At 40.8% G+C, this 22,094-nt stretch overlaps 1 protein-coding gene across 1 annotated transcript in view; it reads left to right on the forward strand.

Annotated features, from left to right (window-relative positions):
* Nucleotides 1–22,094, forward strand: part of ASXL3 (ASXL transcriptional regulator 3) — a 163,229-nt gene that overhangs the window by 135,947 nt on the left and 5,188 nt on the right. The window contains 4 exon segments of the mRNA XM_087819036.1: nt 8,411–8,507; nt 10,381–10,486; nt 14,403–16,362; nt 19,029–22,094. Of these exon segments, the coding sequence (XP_087675162.1) occupies nt 8,411–8,507; nt 10,381–10,486; nt 14,403–16,362; nt 19,029–22,094 (5,229 nt within the window).

The following is a 22,094-nucleotide window of genomic DNA, read 5'->3' on the forward strand; positions in this document are numbered from 1 at the left end:
ACTACAAAGGGCGGGAGTTAAAGGCATCCTAGACACCCCGCCCGGAGGTTCCTCACGCTTCCATCCTTGCTCTGGGCACTTGCCACACTCTTAGAATAACATCGCCCTTTCCTCTCAGATGCCAGGTGCCAGGCTCTATGGCAGCAGAAGCTTTCTGTCCGTTCCACAGTTCTTGGCGCATAGTAGATGCTTTTGAAATGTTTGGTAAAAAGTGAGTGACTAATAGTCACTTAAACACAGCTGTTCAGTGTATTTCAAGTGGAAAGAGTGATTCATTGATTCCCGCTACATTATAACATAACCTTATTTTATCTGTATAAGAACATAAGCTTGATTTTCAATAAGTAGAGCATTAGTATTCTGTTTCATGGTTGGGTACATTGGAGGTTTGCTTTTTTATATTGCTCCCACAGAGGAAACATCGATGAAAATGCAAATTATAAGAGAGATTATCTTTTAAGACATACACATGCACACATTGTCAACATGTTCAAGTTTTATTTATATACATTTGGATTTTAAAAAATAATTTCTTATCAAGATTGATCTATATCATCCCAATATGTGGCCAGTGGTTGTTCACAAAGTTTAATGAAAAAGATGAACCAAAGATATCAAAACTTCTTTAATTTTGAGAAGTTGACTATCTCTTGATCTGTCAACGACTTTACCTTTTGCCTTTAGAGTCTTTATTTCATTATTCTTAACTCTTTCACCACAGGCTACATCTCTTCTGAGCAGGACTGCTAAAGCATTGGAGACATTATAACACTCTGAATAGACATTCCTCTTTTTGAAATTTGAAAACAGGATGATTCTCAGGAAAGGTGGCAGAATGTAATATGTAGACTGATGTCATGAGGGAATGATTTTTGTTTTAAATATTGTATAGAAATTAAGGGAAATATCATGCAAGTATAGTAATTGAAACTCAATCATTGAAACTTTACCTTTTAAGAATCAATATCAAGATTATCATTTTATATACAATATATTTCTAATATACATTCTTCAAGTATGGTTTTCCGTATAGTAGATGCCGAAATTCTTTTCAACAATTAAGAGAAAATATTTTCCTCATATTACTAGCAAATTCCTTTTTCCCATTAGTTGGGATTAGAGAAAGTGTTTGCCAAGAGATCTTGCTCTAGGGCAGGGAGGGGGAACATCCAGCTTGTGGGCCCTACGACCATGAAACCATTTGGTCTGGCCCTGCCAAGGCAGCCACAGGTAGGAATCAAAATTCAATAAATCTAGGAGCTTTTTTCATAGCTACTTTTTAAGTTGATAATTTTGTATGGCCCACAAATGTAAATATCCAAAGGGCCCTTGCCATAAAAATGGTTCCCCGTCCCTGCTCTAGGGGATGGCCTTTCAAACTCTAATTCATCATCTCCTCTGAAGACTTGTAGCTTGAGCAGGTCATATGGTGGAAAGAAGAATGTTTCTGCTGGGAGGTGCAAGAGATTTCATTCCAAAGGAGACCATTATCTTAGCCAAGTGGTTAGCTGGCTTACAAATTGTGTTTCCAGAGGAAGAAGAAAATTATATATATATACTCATACATATATGTGTGTGTGTGTATATATGTATACATGCACACATGTATGTATATGTATGTATAGATAGATATATAGATAAAGATATATGACTATACACAGATATGTTTACATATTTTTAATGAGAAGGCTATAGTCAGTTCTCACAAAACTATTATTTTTTAAATGTGTTCTTATTGATTTTTTTTTTAGAGAGAGGAAGGGAGAGGGAGAGCGATAAACATCCATGTGAAAGAGAAACATCGATCAGCTGCCTCCTGCACATCCCCTACTGGGGATCGAGTCCACACTGGGCATGTGCCCTGACTGGGACTCAATCCGGTGACCATTCTGTGCCTGGGACTACACTCAACTAACTGAGCCACACTGGCCAGGGCAAGATTAGTTGTTATTATGTTATCTTATAATCTTTGGTTTTTAAAGCCCTTTGCCATTTACATTCTCACAAATCTCATGTAATAATTAGATGCTGCTGTGTACTTCCCCTGCTGCTCCTCCGCCTGTCGAACTTCATTCTAGTGGAGATCACACCTGACATCGCGAGTGTGGTAGGGCTTCCGTCTCCCACATCCTTGCAGCTGAATCCATTCCTGGTGATTCTGCCCTAGTATGACCCCCAAAGCAACAAGTAGTAGGAGAAAAAAGAAATCAGCTCAGCTCAGAAGAGAGGCTTTTATTATAAATGCAACTTTAAAGCCCTGTAATAACTGATGACACAAAAAGCCTTCCACTTTTACATCAAAAAAAGCCTTTGACTTTTTTTGGTAACATTTTCTCTCTGAGATTAATTTCATGCATATTTTTAGTTAGATAGAAATAGTGTAGCTTTTCCCCCCTTTAATGTCCATATGATTCCATATAGTCTTGATTACAACTTTATAAGACAGTCTCTAATTTTTTACACACATTTTGATACAATTTTTAAAAGGAATATCAAGTAATTGTTTCAAGAGGTGGGCTTTGAACCCAAGGACACAGACAATGGTGTGGTGTGGGACTGGGGAGGGGTTTAGGGTGGGGTAGAAGGGGTCAATGGGGAGAAAAAGGGGCATCTGTAATATTTTGAACAATAAAAAAAAAGAGAAGTGGGCTTTGAAACCAAGGTCGTTTAAGTGTGGAGACAAAAGCTTATTACATCATCCTTTACATGTTTTTACTATTTTATTCATTTTTAATACTTGGTTCTTGCAATGTACTGAAAATTAATCCATGTCCAGATCTTAGAGCTTTTCATTCATTTATTCAACAGGGATTTAGTATCTACTGTGTGCAAATCATTGTGCTAGGTTTGTCTCATTTGACCGCTTCTGATAATGATACTTTCACAACACTTAATGCATCGTTTCCCAGACTGTATTCTGGAGGACACTTGTTCCATGAGGTATTGATAATATTTGTGTGAGAGGATTACAGGGATAAAAAGTTTGGGAAATACTGAATGATATATGTATTCTTATGGGTTTAAAATAAATTCTAAAATATCAGAGAGTACTTGTAATAACCATGTTTAGTAAATACAGGCTGTATTTATTGGCCTATTCTAAATGAACATAGAATCATTTTCCTTTTGGAAAGGTTACACATTAAAATTAAAATTACCTATTAGAATTTCTATTTTGCAAAGCCCAGTTTGAGAAATATTGTCATATTGCAGCTTTGGAAACAGCATTCAAAAAGTATTGGCTAAATTGTCTTTAGTATATTGTTGGTCCTATCTCTCTTACTGATTCTCTCTTAGGCACCCTCTTTTATTTTTATATCTAACTTTATGCTTATAGAATTACATTTTCTCTTATGGATAAAACTTGAGTCATACCCTCAGATGAGAGGATCAGTGATAACCCTCTTATATATAGTTTATATATATAGTTTATATAGTTCATCTGCTAATTACTTTTTCGCTATTGCATTCGACTCCTGGTTGGACTCTGATTGCCTAGGTTGGCTTTGCTCTAGGGACCCTTTTGATTGGTTATATTGGGCACACCAGCTAACATAGTATATTCCATGAAGTGTTCACCTAAATAATTATACACCACTGGGTCGATATTAGCACATACACAATACAGATCTTCTTGAAACACGTTCTTTCCTCGCATCTAGGATGCTATTTACTCTAATTTTCTTCCTACCTCCGATTGCTTTTGCTTAGTCTTCCTAACAGCATTAATTGTCTGTCCATCCCTTCTATGTTGGTGTTCCTCAGGACTCCGCTTTAAGTCATTCTCTCTCTTGATAATTCTTCCTGTGTGTTATCATCCACATCCATGTCTTCAAGTATACTTTCTTTGCTAATAATTCCTATTTTTCTCTGTTCAATCCCACCATCACTGTGAGCTTCTTGCCCTAGCCTGGGTTACTGATTAGACCGTCTTTTTTTGCATGCTCTCAGTATCCTTATATTGGCATATCCAAAGAAAAAACTATCATTTCTTTGTCCAAAACACTGTTCCAATCTTGTGCCTTTTCCTGTCCTGATGTCTGCTACCAGCACCTACCCAATTATACAGGCCTTATTATTTGGAATCATCTTTTATGCCTTTATTGTGTTCATCACTCACACACATGCTCACTCAGCCCCATTGATTCTGGTTCCCGTACCTCTCTTGAATGATATGCATCTGTACTCCCACTGCCTGAATACCTTTCATCCTTTGTTCCTTGGCCCTTTCTTGGTGCTTCATGACAGGAGTCCCTGTCTCTAGTCTTGCTTATGTCCAGGGCATCCTCTATGCTACACGCAGAATGACATATCTAAGACATCTGCGTGAAATTATAATCAACATTTCAGCCTTAATTGGTTCAAAACCAAACCTCTTCCTCCCCTAGTCTTCTCCATTTTAATAAATAACAATTTTATTGAATTTATTGGGATGACATTGGTTCACAAAACTGTACAGGTTTCAGGTGTATGTACATCTCAACAAAGCACCATCTGCACACTGCATCCTGCGCCCCTCGCCCAAAGCAAAGCCTCTTTCCGCCCGCATTTACCCCACTTTGCCTTACCTGCCAAGGCCAAGTCTTTGGTGTCATCCTTGTGTGCTGTCTTTCTCTCGCACCACACACCCAGTCCATCCTCAAGTTCTGTTGGCTCAACTTTCAGAATATAGTCAGAATCCAAACATTTCTCACCACCTGTCCTGCCGTCACCCTATTCCAAGCTACTATCATCTTTTTTTTCTGCAGTTTTGCAATAACTACATACCCATGTCCCTGGTAAGTCTTTATCTCCTGAAACTATGCTGTTCAATACAGTAGCTACTAGCCACCAGAGGCTATTTGTCGAGCAATAGAAATGTAGCTGATCTGAATTGAGATGTGTTATAAAAATACACACTGGATATTGAAAAATTAGTATACAAAGAGAATGAAAAATATCTCATTAACTGTTTCATATTGATTATATGTTGAAACAACATTTTGGATAGGTTGGATTAAAAATAAATTAGAAGTAATTTCACATATTTCTTTTTACTGTTTCAGTGTGATTACTAGAAAAATTTAAATCAGTTATGTGGCTCACACTGACATTGCTTTCGGACAGCACTACTCCAAAGTTGTCTTTAAACACAGTAGTCAGAGCAGTTCCTGTGAAATGTCAGATCTTTTCAGTTGTCAGCCCCAAGTCCTGCGAAGGCTTCCCAGCTAACTCAGGGGGGGGAAAGCCAGTCTTTCCATTGGGCTACAAGGCCTGGCATGATCCTGTCCCCTCAGTCCCTGCCCCTCCCACGCTCTAAGGTCCTTCCAGCTCTTAGGACCTCCTTGCAGGCCCGCCTGAGGACCTCTGCATTTATATCCCTTTCTTCACTTAGCCCTCTCTTCCCCAGATGGCTATATGCCTCACTTCTTTTATTTTTTTAATTCTCACCCGAGGATATATTTTTTTATTTGTTTTAGAGGGAGAGGAAGAGAGAGTGAGAAACACCGATGTGAGAGAGAAATATCGATTGGTTGCCTCCCTTACGCGCCCTGAACCAGGGTTCAAACCCGCAACCCTGGTATGTGCCCTGACCAGGAATCGAACCAGCAACCTTTGGCCTACGGGATGGCGCTCCAGGCAGCCGAGCCCCCTGGCCAGGCCTGCGTGCCTCCCTCCCTCCCTCCCTTCAGGCGTCTGCTCCAATGTCCCTTAGCATCAGTGCGCATTAGCGGGGCCCACCCTTAACACCACGGCTCAAGCAGCAGCCGGCTTATCCACGCACACTCAGCGTGAACCTTCCCATCGTGGATTCGCGTCACTTTGAATGGCTCCTCTTGGCCTGTAGAGGAAGCCCAAAGTGCGTAGTAAATCCAGGCATCCCGTTATCATTTAGCCGCTTTCTTACTCTCCAGCCCACTTCTTACTGTTCCTCTAAGCAGCCCGCTTGCCATGCATTCTGAATCACTCACAGGAAACCCAAGAGAGGAAAAAAGTGAAAAAGAATGTGGGAGAGGGGTAAAGGATTTTAGGAAATGTAGTTATGTCCTTGTACAGAATTAACATTCGTCCAACTTTAAACATTGGATGGTATGCAAGTAGCAACATTTTAACCATTTGAGTTCCACTGACATTCATCCCATAAAATGTATATTAATATAATTAATACTAAAGGCCAATGATACATTCACCCACAGTTTAATTTTTTGTAAAAGGATCTCTATATGAATAAGTTCCCCTTTACCTATAGTTATTTTCCTCTGTAGTCATTAGTATGATCAGAGTTTTTCTCCTAATTTAAAAGGAGGCATACTTATCAATAACTTCATTAGACATTTCATTATTAGAGAGAGAGGGGGGAGTTTTTAGAATGAATGTTTCTATTATGGGTAATTCAGAGAAACAAGAATTTATAGCTCAGTGATAAATAAATAAACAAACCTTTCAGAAATGTTTATTGCTCCAGCTCATTAAAATGTTATGTCTCTCGGACAGTATTTCTTAAAGGCCATAAAATTCATAGTGTACTTTAAAAGTTTTATTGGCATCTATTTCCTAAGTCTAATTTAGCCCTAGTGTTTAATTGTGCTGTCTCCTACAGGCTAGAAATCTGGCTGTTAATATTATTTTTCTGTTTTAAAAGACAAACATTTTCCTCCAGGGCTAGCTTCCATATTCTTGAATGTATTTATTTCACACTGCCTTGCATTTTCGTGTGCTGAGATCGTGAGACACTGTCAGAGTTAATCTGGAACTGGTATTTCTTTGTGTCTTAAAATTATGCTGAAATTTCAATTAATAACTAATCATGCCCTTGGCCTGGCAGAATACACAAAACTAAAATCCAGCTTATCAGCTCCGGGAGTTAAATTTTAAATGTTTCACTACACAAAGCAAGGACAGTGCAATAAACATTTATTGAGTGCCTGCAATATATTAGGCACTGCGTGGACTACAGAGGTTTAGGAGGCACCATACGTATCCTCAAGTGCAGGAAATTCTGACCTCCTCCGGCATGCCATGTATAAATGTGCTTCATTGCTAACAAATACCTTTACCTTTTCAGGGAGCTCGCCTTCCACCTACTAGTCTATTTAAAATCTGTGCAATGAGAATACCTCTTCCTCTTTAGTCTTCCTAAGTGGAGCTGCTTTTTCTCAATACTCCCAAGCCACAAAGACAAATAGAGTCAGTATTCACAGAAAATCTCAGACTGGCTGAAAGCATATCATTCAGTTGGACCATCTTCTCATCTTTACTGTGTTTGCTAGACATCCTTGATAATAGTCCTCGAAGACTTCTACTGAGGCTCGGCTGCCCTTTTCATTCACCCCATCTCCCAGAATCAGCCTGAGGATGTTTAGTGTCTCCCGAAATACTCTTCCAATGTCTTTACCTCTCAGTGTTGAAGCCCTTCACCCCATCCAGAGAATCTCTCAGATTTGCCGCCTTTTACCATCTTTTAGGGACATATTCCATTTGTATCTCTTCCTCTCCATTCCATTTTTTTTCATAGCTAATAAAGCCATCTTTTCAGACTTTGCCCAGGTTTAAACCGTTTCGGTAGTTTCTGTTACCTAAAGCAGTGATTCCCACCTTCCCCGCATCGTGGAGCACATTGAACAAGGCCATAAACATACCAGGTAAATTGAGGGGGAAACTTGGACCTGGATGCCACTAACCTTGGGCCTCATGCTGACTCAAGCTCTGCCTCAGGTTTGCCTTATAGGATCTTCACTGGGCCATCCCCACAGAAAGGATTAAAGTCTACACTTCTTAGATTTGGTGACTCAGGATATGCGAGTTTTTAAAAAATTAGTGTATTTGAGGAAACAGGTTAGTAGCATGTAGTTGCACATATTTCAATCTTTGTTGTATACCTGATTTTGTGTGCATCCAAAGAGGTGAGAGAAGTAGAAGGGGAGGGGTACAGGGATGCATATGATAGTGTGGGTATGCTTGTTTAATATATTTCAGAGCTTTTTGTTGTCTAAACTTCTGACAGCAAAGGAATCCAAGTGATCAGACCAGATTTCTTTAGTGTTCACGCACCTTAGAAGATTTCATTTAAAAAGCCTAATCTAAAGGGGTAAGCAAATGTGGATGTTTAATTTGGTACAATTTAAGGCATACTAGAATAATAATCATATAAAACTTATTTTGATTAAACCACACACGTTCATTATACTCACCACCAATAAAGGGAATGCCAGTAAGTTTTTCCTTTAAATTGATGTATTCTGTCATCATCGCAGCCGCTGTACCAGGCGCGCTTTTCGTCCTGGGAGAGTTGTCTTCTGCTGGGTCCCTCTCCTCGCTCCCTCCTACCTGCACCCTCCCTCGCACATGCCCCGTTTTTCGCTTCTTTCCTGCATGCTTTTGCTTTGAATTCTGCTTGATGGAATCTTGTTTTTGTCGGCTTATTTCCTAGATGGGAAGTGATGGAATTTTACGCCTCAGTACTTCAGCTCTAAATAATGAATTCTTTGCATATGCAGCACAAGGATGGAAACAGCGACTGGCAGAAGGTAAATTTCTATTTCCCATTTTTATTTGACGCATTTGAGCACACATGCTGTACTGAGCTTTGCACCTTTCTCTGGTTTCCAAGTCTTTTTACCCCCTGAAGAGTACTTTAATTTAGTAAAAATTCGCATGTTATTCCAAGTGAATTCACCAGTTCTTTTGTTATATTTGGCATTTTTGGTATCCGATATTTTTGAAAAAAGCATGATGTCACCTGGGACATAATAAAAAAATCTTGATATAGCAAAATTTGGGGGACATTGTTCATTTTCATTACTTGTTTGACGTATATATTCTATTAATGTCCTGGGGCATAAGGGATCTTCTTTTAATACTTTCTTCCATTAAAACCACCACTTCACCTTATCCTTCCTTTAGTCACCAAGCTTCTTGAAAGACTAAAAAATACCCAGAGCTACCCCATTTTACTCCCTTACCCACTCACCTTGTTACAGTTGGGTGTAACCCCACTCTACACAATTGAAATAATCTCTCCTAGAAAATACTGATGACTTTCTAATGGCAAAGTCCAGTTTCTCCTTCTCAGTCCTTACATTTCGTGTCCCTTCTCCAATTTCTCCTTTGCTCTTTATCCCATCCAATTGGAAACCATCTACTGTAGAAATTCATAATATATTTAAAATCTCTTCCTAACGCTGCGTTTCTGACAGCCATTGCTCACCTTCCTTCAGGATCTCCTACTCTTTCATCAGCAGGTCAATGCTAACGTCTCCACTGTTCTCTTTCCTGCTATTTTCTTTTGTAACTTACACATAATTCCCTAAACAGCCTCCTTCACCTTGGCCTCAACTATGGTTCATATGCCAAAAACGTCCCAATCTGGTCCTCGCTCCTCTTTCCTACTCCTCCGTGTTCTGTTCCAAGTGGCTCCTGGGTCTCCCTCACTGATATCAGGCACCTGAAAACCTAAATGCCAGTGTTAAACCCGCCGTCCTCCCTTTAATAGCCACCATTCCTCTGCCCTCTCGAGCTTAATGTCATCACTGTCCCCTCCCAGCCCCTCACTTTGAAGCCTCGATGGTGTCTCTGAACCGCTTCCTTCTGCGGGGCCTGTCTGGCCCTGAAGCGCTGGTTGCGCTGCGGGTCTGAATCCTCTCCGTGGTCCCCTAGCAGCTGGCCTGACTATAAGGTCCATCTCTCATTTATGACATTTAGTGGGCTCCTGGGTGGAGTCCTTCAGTTTCTTCACCCCCTTTCCTGCTGCTTATTTGGCTGTATTTCTCCCTCATTGAACACCTCCTGTCCCACCTTCTGTGTCTTGTAAGACAAATTCAGAACTCTCTTTAGAGCACACGTTGGGTCATTGGCCTCAGCCTTCCTTTCCTGTCCCACCTGATCCTGCATTCTTCTCATAATTGGCCACTCAAAAGAACATAAACATACATATTCATATCTCTGTGCCTTCTGAGTTAATTACTTTATAAAAGCTTCATCATCTTTCAGAAGCTAACACAAGAATCAGTGACTGTATGTGGCTTTCTCTAATTGATTTAGGCAGAATTAAGTGTTTCCCCTTGTATGTTTTTACTACATAAATCCTTATACAGGGCTTCTGACATTATAGTGCCCTGTATGCCTTTTTTCTCAGCAGACAGACTTCATTAAGGACAGTGCATACACTCTTCCATTCACAGCCCCGAGCATGCAGTACATTTGCTAAATGCTTTAAAGTTCATCTGTGACTAAATGACTGTTTAAGTGATCATAAAAAGAGAAGCCATAGAAATATTATCAGTACTCAGCTTTTAGTTTTCAACATCCATAAAAGTTTACTCAAATTAATTACATGTTGTCTTTATTAATTGGCAAAGGATCTGACCACTTTCACTCAACATATAAGCATTTTTTTTCTAGGAGAGTTTACTCCAGAAATGCAATTGCGGATAAGGCAAGAAATTGAGAAGGAAAAGAAAACAGAACCTTGGAAAGAAAAATTCTTTGAAAGGTTTTATGGAGAAAAGTAAGTGCTAGAGCATTTTTTTTCTCATTTCTCTTAGAAGGAAATGAAAATGTAATTCTCTGCTTCACACAGCACTCTCATATGCTGTAAAACTTAATAAACCTGTGATAAAAGGCAATAGTCCCTCCGTGTAAGAAACTGCGGGTAAAATTATAGTGGCATATCAGCACTTAAATTATTAAAAATGCGTTTTCAAGGGTTTATAACTTGTCCATGAAAATTCACTTTGGACTGAAAACAGCATGAAAGCCTATAGAAGTCAATTTTGGCTTTCTTAACTGGATTTTAGTAAAAATCTCCTGTTATTATTTTTTTTAATCCTACTATTTTTATTAATGAATACTTTAGAGCTAAGTAGTTTTAGACACATTTAATTCTCACATTTTTTTCCAAAACTGTTGACCATGCGTATATATTTCTTTAGCGATTATTTTGGGGAGGGCTTGAGGTGTTACCCTTTACTCTATCCATCTTCCCCTTTGGGTGTAACCAGTTTTTAACTTATTATTTTTATTTGCGTTTATTTCTTTTTAAAATAATACCAGCCACACATTAGTGTGGTAGTGACTGAACAAAATGGAAAGTGCTTCTCCATTGCTTCACAGTTGGCGGGGACATACTCTACCTGGGCAGAATCAAAGTCTCAGAGTCAGATGCCTAGGAAAGAAGTAGGGAGCAGGAAGCTGACAATTGACAGTCACTCGAGATCCTCCTTAGTAGAGGAGTTTGAGCTTTAACGCCCATGTACACAATTAATGCTTGAAAGTTGTTTTGTGTAAAAGATACTGAGGCGGTACAGATAACAAAACCTGTAGCATTTGATCTAATTTCACCCCCCCCTCCCCCCCAGTAAATGGAGAAAAAGCATCAGAAGGAGCCTCCCCTGAGTGCTCTTCATGAATAGGAATCACATGACTAACAGGCTCCTTACCCAGGGGCGGCCGGCTTGGTGAATTGTCCCAAAGCAGTGCTCTTGAGTAGGAAGGCTTGTTTTCAGTTGCTGTCCTGGGACCTTGGATTCATAAATGTATTTAAGCAAAAGTAAAAGAAGATAATTATCATCTTTTATTCAAAAATTGAAAATGTGGCACTCTAGTTATATGCCTTCATCTATAGTCTCTAACAGTATTACTGAAGCCTGGCTGTATCAGATCCTCATTGGAGCTTTAAAAATTAGATGCAGATTTCCAGAATGCACCCCAAACATACAGATAGGGAATCTCCAGGAGCTGAGCCCACCCCCACCTTTTTTCTGACAAAGGGAATGTTGGGAGCACTCTTTTCAGTAATGGCAGAAGCATAACTGAGGTAGTTACCTCCAACACACTGGTCCTGAATTATTATTGAGTGTTGGGCCCATTCTTTTATTAATCCAACAGTATTTATCCAGCATCTCCTCTGTGTCACACATTAGCCTAGCTGCCAGAGGTACGGTGATCTGTAGGGCTTCCTGGGCTCTGCCCTCAGAAAGCCTGCCTTCTGGAGACCGTGCATTACAGGTAGCTTTCCTTCATTCATCAAATAATCATTGAGTATACTCTGGCTATGATGTGTTTCTAAGAGTTTTGCAAGTATTACTTCACTTAATTCTCCCCCAAATCCTGTAAGGTGGATATCATTATTATTCTGATATTTTAAAAAATGGTGGCCAAAACGGAGGGACAGTGAAACCTAATTATGGCTAAGTAAGTGGCTCAGTGTCTTAATCCTGCAAATTCTTCTCAGAAAAATTCACACACATTTTTTTACATGAAATTTGGGGCTTCACAGACTCCCATAGATTGATTAGGTTAAAGGTCCCTGCCCTAGAGGATGGCAGCTATAATACTGTGAGTAAATATGACTCCCCATCTCCACCTCTGATCTGCGAATGAATACAAACAGTTCTTTTTAACTTAACCCCTTTCCTGCTGTAGTTTTTCCATAGAGTTTGTCTCCTAAAGTCACTGGACTTCTTGCTTGTTTTGTTCTGTCTTTGATTTCATAGTGGATGACAGTTATATTTTGGTCATTTCATTGACTGCCCTTCTAATTTTGTTACTTTTAGGTTACCCACATTTTCCCAATTTGCTAGCATCATATTGTTTTCAGTTGACTGACACCATGTGCCTTTTCATTGCTCTAAGTTTTTTCAAAAATGGTGCCATCCAGATTCACCTCTAGTTAAGATCTGTCTGATTTCATTCTTGCTTTTGGTTTGGGGTCTTTATTATGGTTCTTATTGGCTTACTCTGCTTGTAATATAGTGCTGTTGTATTGTTTTAGTTACTTAGAAATCACCCACGTATATGCTAACTCAGAATGATAAGAGTCGGTCTGTTGATTTGCAGAATTTAAGTCATTCCACACACAAGTATAATCTAGCAGAATCAACTCTTATTACCCCAAATATGTTTGTTATTATTTAGTGAGATTTCTGGAGGGCAGGGTTTTCCTTGGTGTGGTTATGTTGTGTGCTGTAAACATCTTCCTTCTATGCCTTATGCCATTTTAAATCTATTTTCCCATGAAAATAATAAAATGTTGACATAAGCATATTTTATACAGTGCTGTTTTCTATATAATATATCTCATACACATATATGTGATAATATTGAATATATTTAATAATATTTTTAATAACCAACCAATAGAAATTTGGCTGCCAGTGAATAGATTCTACACTTAATCTAGTATCTGCTTGACCTAGCCCCCAGAGACCTTATTTCCAGCTGATAATTCTGCTTTAAATTTATCTGTAATGTAGTTATTCTGTTCCTCTCAGTATAGTTATAAATTATAGCTTAGTTTGAACCCATCTTAGGGAAAGTTGAAAAGAGTCTAATTAGGAAAGCAGCATCTTCTATCTTCTTTTCAGAACCTTCTGAGTTTTAGTAAAGAAGGCAATGATCAAACACCCAAAAAGCGTATTCAATTTCATTTCACTTTCATTTTGAGAATTTAATTTAAGTAAAAAGTTGAAGACTTCACTGAGGTATTTTCCTGCACTGATATTATTATAGCTGTATTTCAAATATATTTCTTCCTCTGGAAAAGTTCTCTTTTCTGCTTATCTTTGTAATTGCCAGTAGTGCTCTAATTTAACTGCATTTAGAACATAATATTCCTCTGCCAGCTGATGCTGATATTGTAGCTTAGTATGACAGGAAATAGTGATTTACAGTATCTTTGATTATAATTCTGATTTACTTTGCCTTATGACCTGAACATTAGGATGAATCTTAACTTTTTTATGGAATATTTTTACTGTAAGAGATTTACCTGAAAGAATTTAAGTGTTGCCTCACACAAATGTAATCTAACAGAATCAACTCTGATGACCCCAAATATGTTTGTTATTCTCTAATCAGATTTCCATTTTGTCTTAGGTTAGACACTTAGATCCTAAAATCAGGTGATTGGACAACACCTCTTTTATTGGTTTAAGAGAACTTAATCTTCGGAAGTCATTTCAGTTTCAAGATTTTACAGCATACCCATTTTCCATTGGTCCTAATTATTTGGTTATGTTGCATCCTTTGAAGGCTGTTACTTTCTATTGTAGTAACAGGTTTCTACTTTATAACTTAAAAAATTGTAGATCTTACACATTTTTTGCTTTTCTGCCTGTATTTTCTAATCTTATGTAGTATGTAATTTTCTTATTCTTTTTTACTAACAGGTGGTAAGGTTCATATCTCTTTGCTTATAGAATAAAATCTACACCTTTCTTAAGTAGAAATAGTTATGATTATAAAGTAAGTAGAAAAACCAGTAATTATAAACTAATTTATGTAAGATAAGCATGTTACTTAGTGATTATAACATTAATTTGATGCATTTACTTTTATTGAATATTGTATTTGTGAGAGATCCAAGTTGTACCTTCCCAGTTTTGTGGTTGAACAACAATTTAATGTTTCTAATTTCTGTTCAGGTTGGGCATGTCAAGAGAGGAATCTACAGAGCTCACTGCTGGACCAAACAATGATGGAGCTGAAAGCAGTTCTTCCTGTGGGACCTCTAGTCTTCCAGGTCTTTCTTCACAGACTCCCTTGGAAGAACAACAGCCCAAAAGCATGAAAAGTCCATCTTCTCCAGAGCCTGATTTCTGTGCTGCTCTCTGCACTATGGTAGATGTTGGTAAAGATGTAATGGCAGAATCAGAATCAGAGGATATCTTGATATCTGAAGAATCTGTGATTCAGGAGGAAATTGCAGAAGAGGTAGAGACAAGTATCTGTGAATGCCAGGATGAAAATCATAAGACAATACCTGAATTTTCTGAGGAGTCTGAAATTCCAGCCAGTGCTCATGAAGAGCCCCAAATAGCACTTCCTGAAGATAACTTGGAATCTTGTGTTATAATGAATGATGTTTTAGAAACTTTGCCTCATATTGAAGTTAAGGTGGAGGAGAAATCAGAATCTCCCCAGGAAGAAATGTCAGTTGTTATTGATCAACTAGAAGTCTGTGACTCTCTTGTTCCTTCCACTTCCTCTGTGACTCACGTCAATGACACAGAACATAAGGAGCCAGAAACTGTAATAGAGACCAATACTCCAAAAATGAGAACAGGGTCATCTCCTTTAGAAGGCCAGTTTCCAAATGAAGGAGTTGCTGTAGATATGGAGCTACAGAGTGATCCTGATGAACAGCTTTCTGAAAATGCTTGCATCTCTGAAACGTCCTTCTCTTCTGAGAGCCCAGAGGGAGCCTGTAGCAGCATGCCATCCCCGGGGGGGGAGACCCAGTCTACTTCAGAAGAATCATGTACTCCCGCCTCCCTTGAGACCACGTTTTGTTCTGAGGTGTCCAGCACAGAAAATGCAGACAAATATAATCAGAGAAATCCCACCGACGAAAACCGTCATGAGTCCCTGATGTCAGAAATATCTCCAGTATCCACTTCACCTGAAATATCAGAAGCATCGCTAATGTCCAATTTACCTTTAACCTCTGACGCGTCCCCAGTATCAAATTTACCTTTAACGTCAGAAGCATCACCCATGTCTGATTTACCTTTGACATCAGAAACTTCTTCAGTGTCTTCCATGCTTCTCACATCTGAGACCACTTTTACATCCAGTTTGCCATTACCTTCTGAAACATCTCCAATTTCGAATTCTTCCATGAATGAAAGAATGGTGCATCAGCAAAGAAAGTCACCTTCCGTGTCCGAAGAACCAGTCTCCCCACGGAAAGATGAAGGTCCTGCCCCTGCCAAGCCCCTGGGAGAGAGCCTTCTCTCTCAGCAGAAGAGTCTATCAAATGCTCCTGAACCCATCAAAATGGGCTCTTCTTCCATTGCTCCTGAAGCATTTTCATCTGAAGAACTACACAGCAGCAAGACCCTGACTCAGCAGCCTTGTAAATCACATGTTGAAACGGAGACGCCCTATCCTGCTCCCATTTCAGCACTTCCTTCTACAGAAATCATAAAGGTTAAAAATCATAATGTCCTGCAAAGAACAGAAAAGAAAGGGGTGTCTTCACCATTGGAATTATCTGTCTTTTCTGAAGAGACAGAGAGTAAAGGAAACGAGCTTCCATCAGGTAAATCACAGGACAAGCAGAATGTCTCACCAGTGGAGAAGGCTTCCTTTCCGGAAGGCTCTAGAAATAAAACACACAAGCCAGGGAGCTCCCAGAATCGGTTGGAGACCCAGTATACTTCCAAGTCGTCAGAGCCATCCAAGTCGCCCGATGGCATGAGAAATGAAAGTAGAGAATCCGAGATATCAAAGAGGAAAACCGCAGAGCAGCACAGCTTTGGGATCTGTAAGGAAAAGAGGGCGAGGATGGAAGATGCTCAGTCAGCCCGGAACGTAGCCTCTGGCAGCCCCCCTGAGAAGGAGCAGCCTCCACGAGAGGAACCCAGGGTCCCACCTCTCAAGGTATGGTCTTTTAAAAAGAGAAGAAAAGAAAAAAAATGCAGTTCCATAGATAGGCTTTTCCTATTTAGATACTTAATGTTTCAAAAATAAATTAGGTTTTCTTCCTTCCAGATTTTATATAGCAGTTGGCAATCTAATATTACCAGTGTAATATTAAATGTTCCTTTTTAAGACTTTGCATTGAGCTCATATATGTATTTAGACCTCAGCATTTAAGGAAAAAGAAATGAGGAGGGAGAAAAGGCCCTGGAGTTGCCCACAGGCCACTGAGATACAGGGTCTTTGGGGGATTCCAAAGTTTAGGACAGAGACCTAAATAGACTTGGGAAAATTTGAAAGCTAATTCAGTGACCTCTAAAAGTTCAGAAGGACTAGAGAAAGAAGTCAGAAGTTAGAGGTGTTCACTAAAAAGATGAAGGTACATATTTTCCCCTCATTCATTTTCCAACAATCGTTGAACACCACCATTGCCTAGCAGAGAGGGACCTGGCTTATGGAAGAGCCTCATTAAATATGTCTTAAACAGATCAATGAAATTTCTCTGTAAACCCTGAAGGGAAATGCTGTGGATATATAGGCATACAAATCCTATTTTTTTTACTTCCAAGATAGTAAAAGAGGTATTTAACTTCACACAAAAAATAAAGCCTGTAGACAAACATTGCTATTTAAATATTTTCTTTTGATCCCAGTAGATTTTAACTCTGGGAAAACAAGCCTTTTATATAAATTGGCTGTGCCTAATAAACTGAAAATTAAGTTTAATTCAAAAGAAACTCTGTTTAATAAAAAAAGAAATTCCACCCACTATAATTTAAACTTATTTGGTGCTTTTATCTGAGTCCATTTATATTGTCCTACAATAAAATGGATTATTCCATCATAGGATTGGTCCAGAATTATAAACACACTCAAGCCTTGTTTTTCTTAATCTCTTTCTCTTTATTTTGCTGTGCTCTGACACCTTTTTATATATGACTCATGATCTCCATAAGGTTGACTTTTAAGAGTGTGGTTGTAGTTACTGTTTAATAAAGCAGTCCCTAGTAATGAGATTCTAGAGACATAAAAGGTGAATATAAAACACTGCTATGTGTTTTAATTTCTGAGGCAATGGAAAGAAAAATATAAGAATGCTTTCTGTAAGAGATATTATTAAACATCAGTCAAATATTTTGGCCAAAAGCCTATTTTCAAAGTGATACACAACTTATGTAAAGATAGATAAATAGGTAGATACTATATTTAATGTTTGCTTGGCCTTGAGGTCTTAAGTATATTTTGGCGTTATTTTGTAAATGTTTTTAATTTTTTAAACTATGGGAAATATGGAAGAGGAAAAATTGAATCCCCTCTCTGAATTTACCTTTTCTTTGGAGAGAGACATTACAAGTTTGAAAATGAAAAATGAGGTAGCTCAGGAAGATAATTCCATCTACCAAAGTTCCACAGTCGAATTGCAAATTGATATGATCCTGTAGTATGTGTCAAGTGTTTATAATGTAAATATACATATATTAAGAAGAGGGAGAGGTTTTCTAAGAAAGGTTTTTTTAGAGGGGGGGAAAAGAGGAAGTGTAGTGCATGTTGACAGCTCTGAACAGGGAGCCCAAATACTCTCCTTGGGGTTCAGTGTTATATGCCCCAAGGCAGTCTACTTTACCTCCAGTTTTTTTAAGGGTAAAATGAGACTTTAGCCAGATCCCTCCCAGCTCTACAAATCTATGACTCTAAGAATATTCTTAGTGAGTAGAGCATCTGAGGCATTGCTATGGTATGTTGTTTGTCAGGTCTTGTTGTTTGTCATGATTGGTAATGACTGCGAGCCTCTTAATTAGCATGAGCAGGTGAACAGTGTGGATTTGGACGTTTACGAAATTTAGCAAATTGTGGATTACCAGTATCAAAAGAAACTGCCCAACCTACACTTCCTTTTAGAGCCAAAAAACCAGAGTTCTGTCTTTATAACAGTCCTGTGAAGGAAATAGACAGGAAATAACGAGTCTCATTTTACATCTGAGTGTACAACCTTTTTGTGTATGCTTATTACATATGTATAAGGCAGCATGCTAAGTGATACAAAGACGCATACAAACAAGTATACATACATAGAATCTCTGGCTCCGGAGGCTGTTGGACACACTGAAGGACACAGTGGTTTGCCTAGCATCCCAAAGTTTCTTTGAATAAAATCAGGATGACAGTTCTCATCTCCTGACCCCTTGGCTAGAGCTTTTTGTGTGTGTGTCAAATTAAGACAGATAAATTCAAGTAGAGTTAAGGTCCCAGATTTTCATGCCAGCAAGGGAGATAATTTGAAAGCTAAATATCTCTGAGTCTTTTTAGCTAACCTCATTTTAAGACGCATGGACTTTTGTTTCCATTTATATGAGACATTAAAAAGATGTTTGATTTCCATGCCAAATGAAGTCACTGGTTGCTGTTTTTCATAGCGTAAAAACAGAGATTAAAATTTTTAATTTTCACATTCATGATGCATTTCATGTTCCTTTGTACCCTAATGGCCCGTTCTGGGGACTCAGGTGTAGTTCACGCCACGTTATGAGAAGACACAGCTACTCCTCTCCTTTGCATTGTTACTTGCCATGCGTTTCCTCTGTGATCATGGACCAAGCGCTTTATCTTTCCATTCTCCCTTCTTGTAGATCCAGCTTTCCAAAATCGGGCCACCTTTCATTATCAAGAGCCAGCCAGTCTCCAAACCAGAGTCTCGAGCCTCCCCTAGCACGTCGGTCAGCGGCGGGAGGAACACGGGAGCCAGGACCCTCGCAGATATCAAGGCTCGAGCCCAGCAAGCAAGGGCCCAGCGAGAGGCAGCAGCGGCCGCTGCTGTGGCTGCAGCCGCGAGCATCGTCTCTGGAGCCATGGGGAGCCCAGGAGAGGGGGCGAAGGCGAGAACCCTGGCACACATCAAAGAGCAGACGAAGGCGAAGCTCTTCGCCAAGCATCAGGCCCGAGCCCACCTCTTCCAGAACACGAAAGAGCCCCGGTTGCCTCCGCTTGCCTCAAAGGAAGGCCCTCCAGGCTTAGAAGTTCCTTCTACCCCTGAAACAAAAATTGAAGGTTCAACCGGTGTCATTATTGTCAACCCCAATTGCAGATCTCCCAGCAACAAATCTGTGCACCTCCGGGAGACCACCACTGTATTGCAGTCGTGTCTTAACCCAACTAAACTTCCAGAAACTGCCACGGACCTATCTGTGCATAGTTCTGATGAAAATGTACCCGTGTCCCATTTATCTGAGAAAATTGTTTCATCTACCTCTTCTGAAAACAGCAGTGTGCCCGTGCTTTTTAGTAAAACTTCCATCCCTGTGTCTGTTTGCAGCACTGCTATGTCGGGAGCAATTAAAGAACATCCTTTTGTGAGTTCTGTTGATAAATCCTCTGTTCTAATGTCTGTCGATAGTACAAACACTACAATTTCTGCTTGTAATATAAGCATGTTAAAAACCATCCAGGGAACTGACACTCCATGCATAGCCATTATACCAAAATGTGTTGAAAGCACCCCCACTCCCGGCGCTACCGAGGGCGCCAGCATATCAAGCTCCATGGATGACAAGCAGCTGCTTGTCTCGAGCAGCAGTGCTGGTAACTTGGTCTCCAGTCAGTACACCTCTGTGCCAACTCCCTCCATTGCAAATAACTTGCCCAACCATCTCTCCACTAGTTCTGTCTTGATTCCCCCAGCGGGAATTACTAACAGGTTTCCTCCTGAGAAGATAGCCATGCCTGGGAGTGAGGAGCAGGCCACTGTGTCCCTGGGGACCACTGTGAGAGCAGCCCTCAGCTGCAGGGATTCAGTAGCCGTCACAGACACTCTGGTTGCACGCCCACCCATCGCAATGTTTACTGGAAGCATGCTAACAATAAACTCTTACGATAGTCCTCCCAAGTTAAGTGCTGAAAGCTCGGACAAAACTTCAGGGCCTCGAAACAGGGCAGACAGTTCTGGGAAACCTCAGCAACCTTCGGGGGGCTTTGCACCAGCAGCCATAAACAGGTCGATTCCATGCAAAGTTATCGTCGACCACAGCACCACTCTGACCTCCACTTTGTCTCTGACGGTCTCCATTGAAAGTGCAGAAGCCAGCTTGGACATCCAGAGCAGGTCGGTGAGGACAGAAGCAGTCATGCAGCCCATGGCATGTCCTCAGGTGTCTGTCATTAGCAGGCCCGAGCCCGTTGCGAATGAAAGCATAGATCACGGTTCTAGCTTCATTACTGCTCCTGCGGCAAAACAAGACTGTAAAACGATGCAGGCCCCCTGCACAGGTCTCCGAGAAGTACCCCTGGTTGTTCCAGATAAATTAAATGAGGTGGCTGCTCCTAGTAGTAGCTTTGCTGAGCAGGCACGTGGCCCGGCCACTTTCAAAAGCGAAGCAGACACAACCTGTGGCAATCAGTATAACCCAGGCAACCGGATTTGCTGGAACGATGAGGGCATGAGGAACACAGGACAGCCTCTGGTTAGCCACTCGGGTTCGAGTAAACAGAAAGAGTATCTGGAGCAGGGCTGTCCAAAGGCTGTCAAAACTGAACATGCCGGCTACTCGCACCTGTCAGAACTTCACCCCAGGAATCTCATAACAAGTGTCACTCTCCCTGTGAAATCCGAACCTCATGAAGTGGACAAGGGCTTTAGAATGGACACGGAGGACTTCCCTGGCCCTGAGCTGCCACCTCCGGCCACAGAGGCAGGCCCTAGTGAGCAACAGACGCAGAGCGTGAAGGCTCCCACCTCTGGTCCCATGGAAGAGGTGATTTCGTTAGCTACAGACACCCTGAAAAGAGTTCCCAATGCAGGGAGCTCAAGCTGTCGTCTGTCATCTGTGGAGGCGAACAATCCACTGGTGACACAGTTACTACAGGGCAACCTGCCTTTGGAAAAAGTGTTGCCTCAGCCCAGATTGGGAGCCAAGCTTGAAATTAACAGGCTTCCTCTGCCTCTTCAAACTACCTCAGCGGGGAAAACAGCACCAGAGAGGAATGTTGTAGAAATGCCGTCCAGCTCTCCAAACCCAGATGGGAAGGGCTACTTGGCAGGTACTCTTGTACCACTCCAAATGCGAAAGAGAGAAAACCACCCCAAAAAGAGAGTGGCCAGGACTGTGGGGGAGCACACTCAAGTTAAATGTGAACCGGGGAGATTGTTGGTGGAGCCAGATGTTAAAGGCGTGCCTTGTGTCATCAACTCGGGCCTGAGTCAGCTAGGACACAGCCAGCCCTTTAAGCAAGAGTGGCTGAGCAAGCATGCCATGCAGAACCGGATCGTGCACAGCCCCGAGGTCAAACAGCAAAAGCGGCTGCTCCCCTCCTGTAGCTTCCAGCAGAACCTATTTCACGTGGACAAGAATGGCAGCTTCCACCCCGACGCTGGTACCTCGCACAGACAGCAGTTTTACCAAATGCCGATGGCTGCCAGGGGCCCCGTCCCGACTGCGGCAATGCTGCAGGCCTCTGCCAAGGCCCCAGCGGGCTGTAACGCGTTTGCCTTCAGCAGGCATCTGGAACAAAAGGGACTGGGAGAGGTGGGCCTTTCTTCAGCTCCTCACCAGCTAAGGTTAGCCAACATGCTATCCCCCAACATGCCCATTAAAGAAGGCGACGAGGTGGGAGGGGCTGCACACGCAATGCCAAACAAAGCACTAGGGCATCCTCCGCCCCCCCCACCGCCGCCCCCTCCACCCTTGGCTCTGCCCCCGCCT

Source organism: Miniopterus natalensis, chromosome 7 (genome assembly GCF_054644295.1).
Source record: "Miniopterus natalensis isolate mMinNat1 chromosome 7, mMinNat1.hap1, whole genome shotgun sequence".
Taxonomy (NCBI): Eukaryota; Metazoa; Chordata; class Mammalia; order Chiroptera; family Miniopteridae; genus Miniopterus; species Miniopterus natalensis.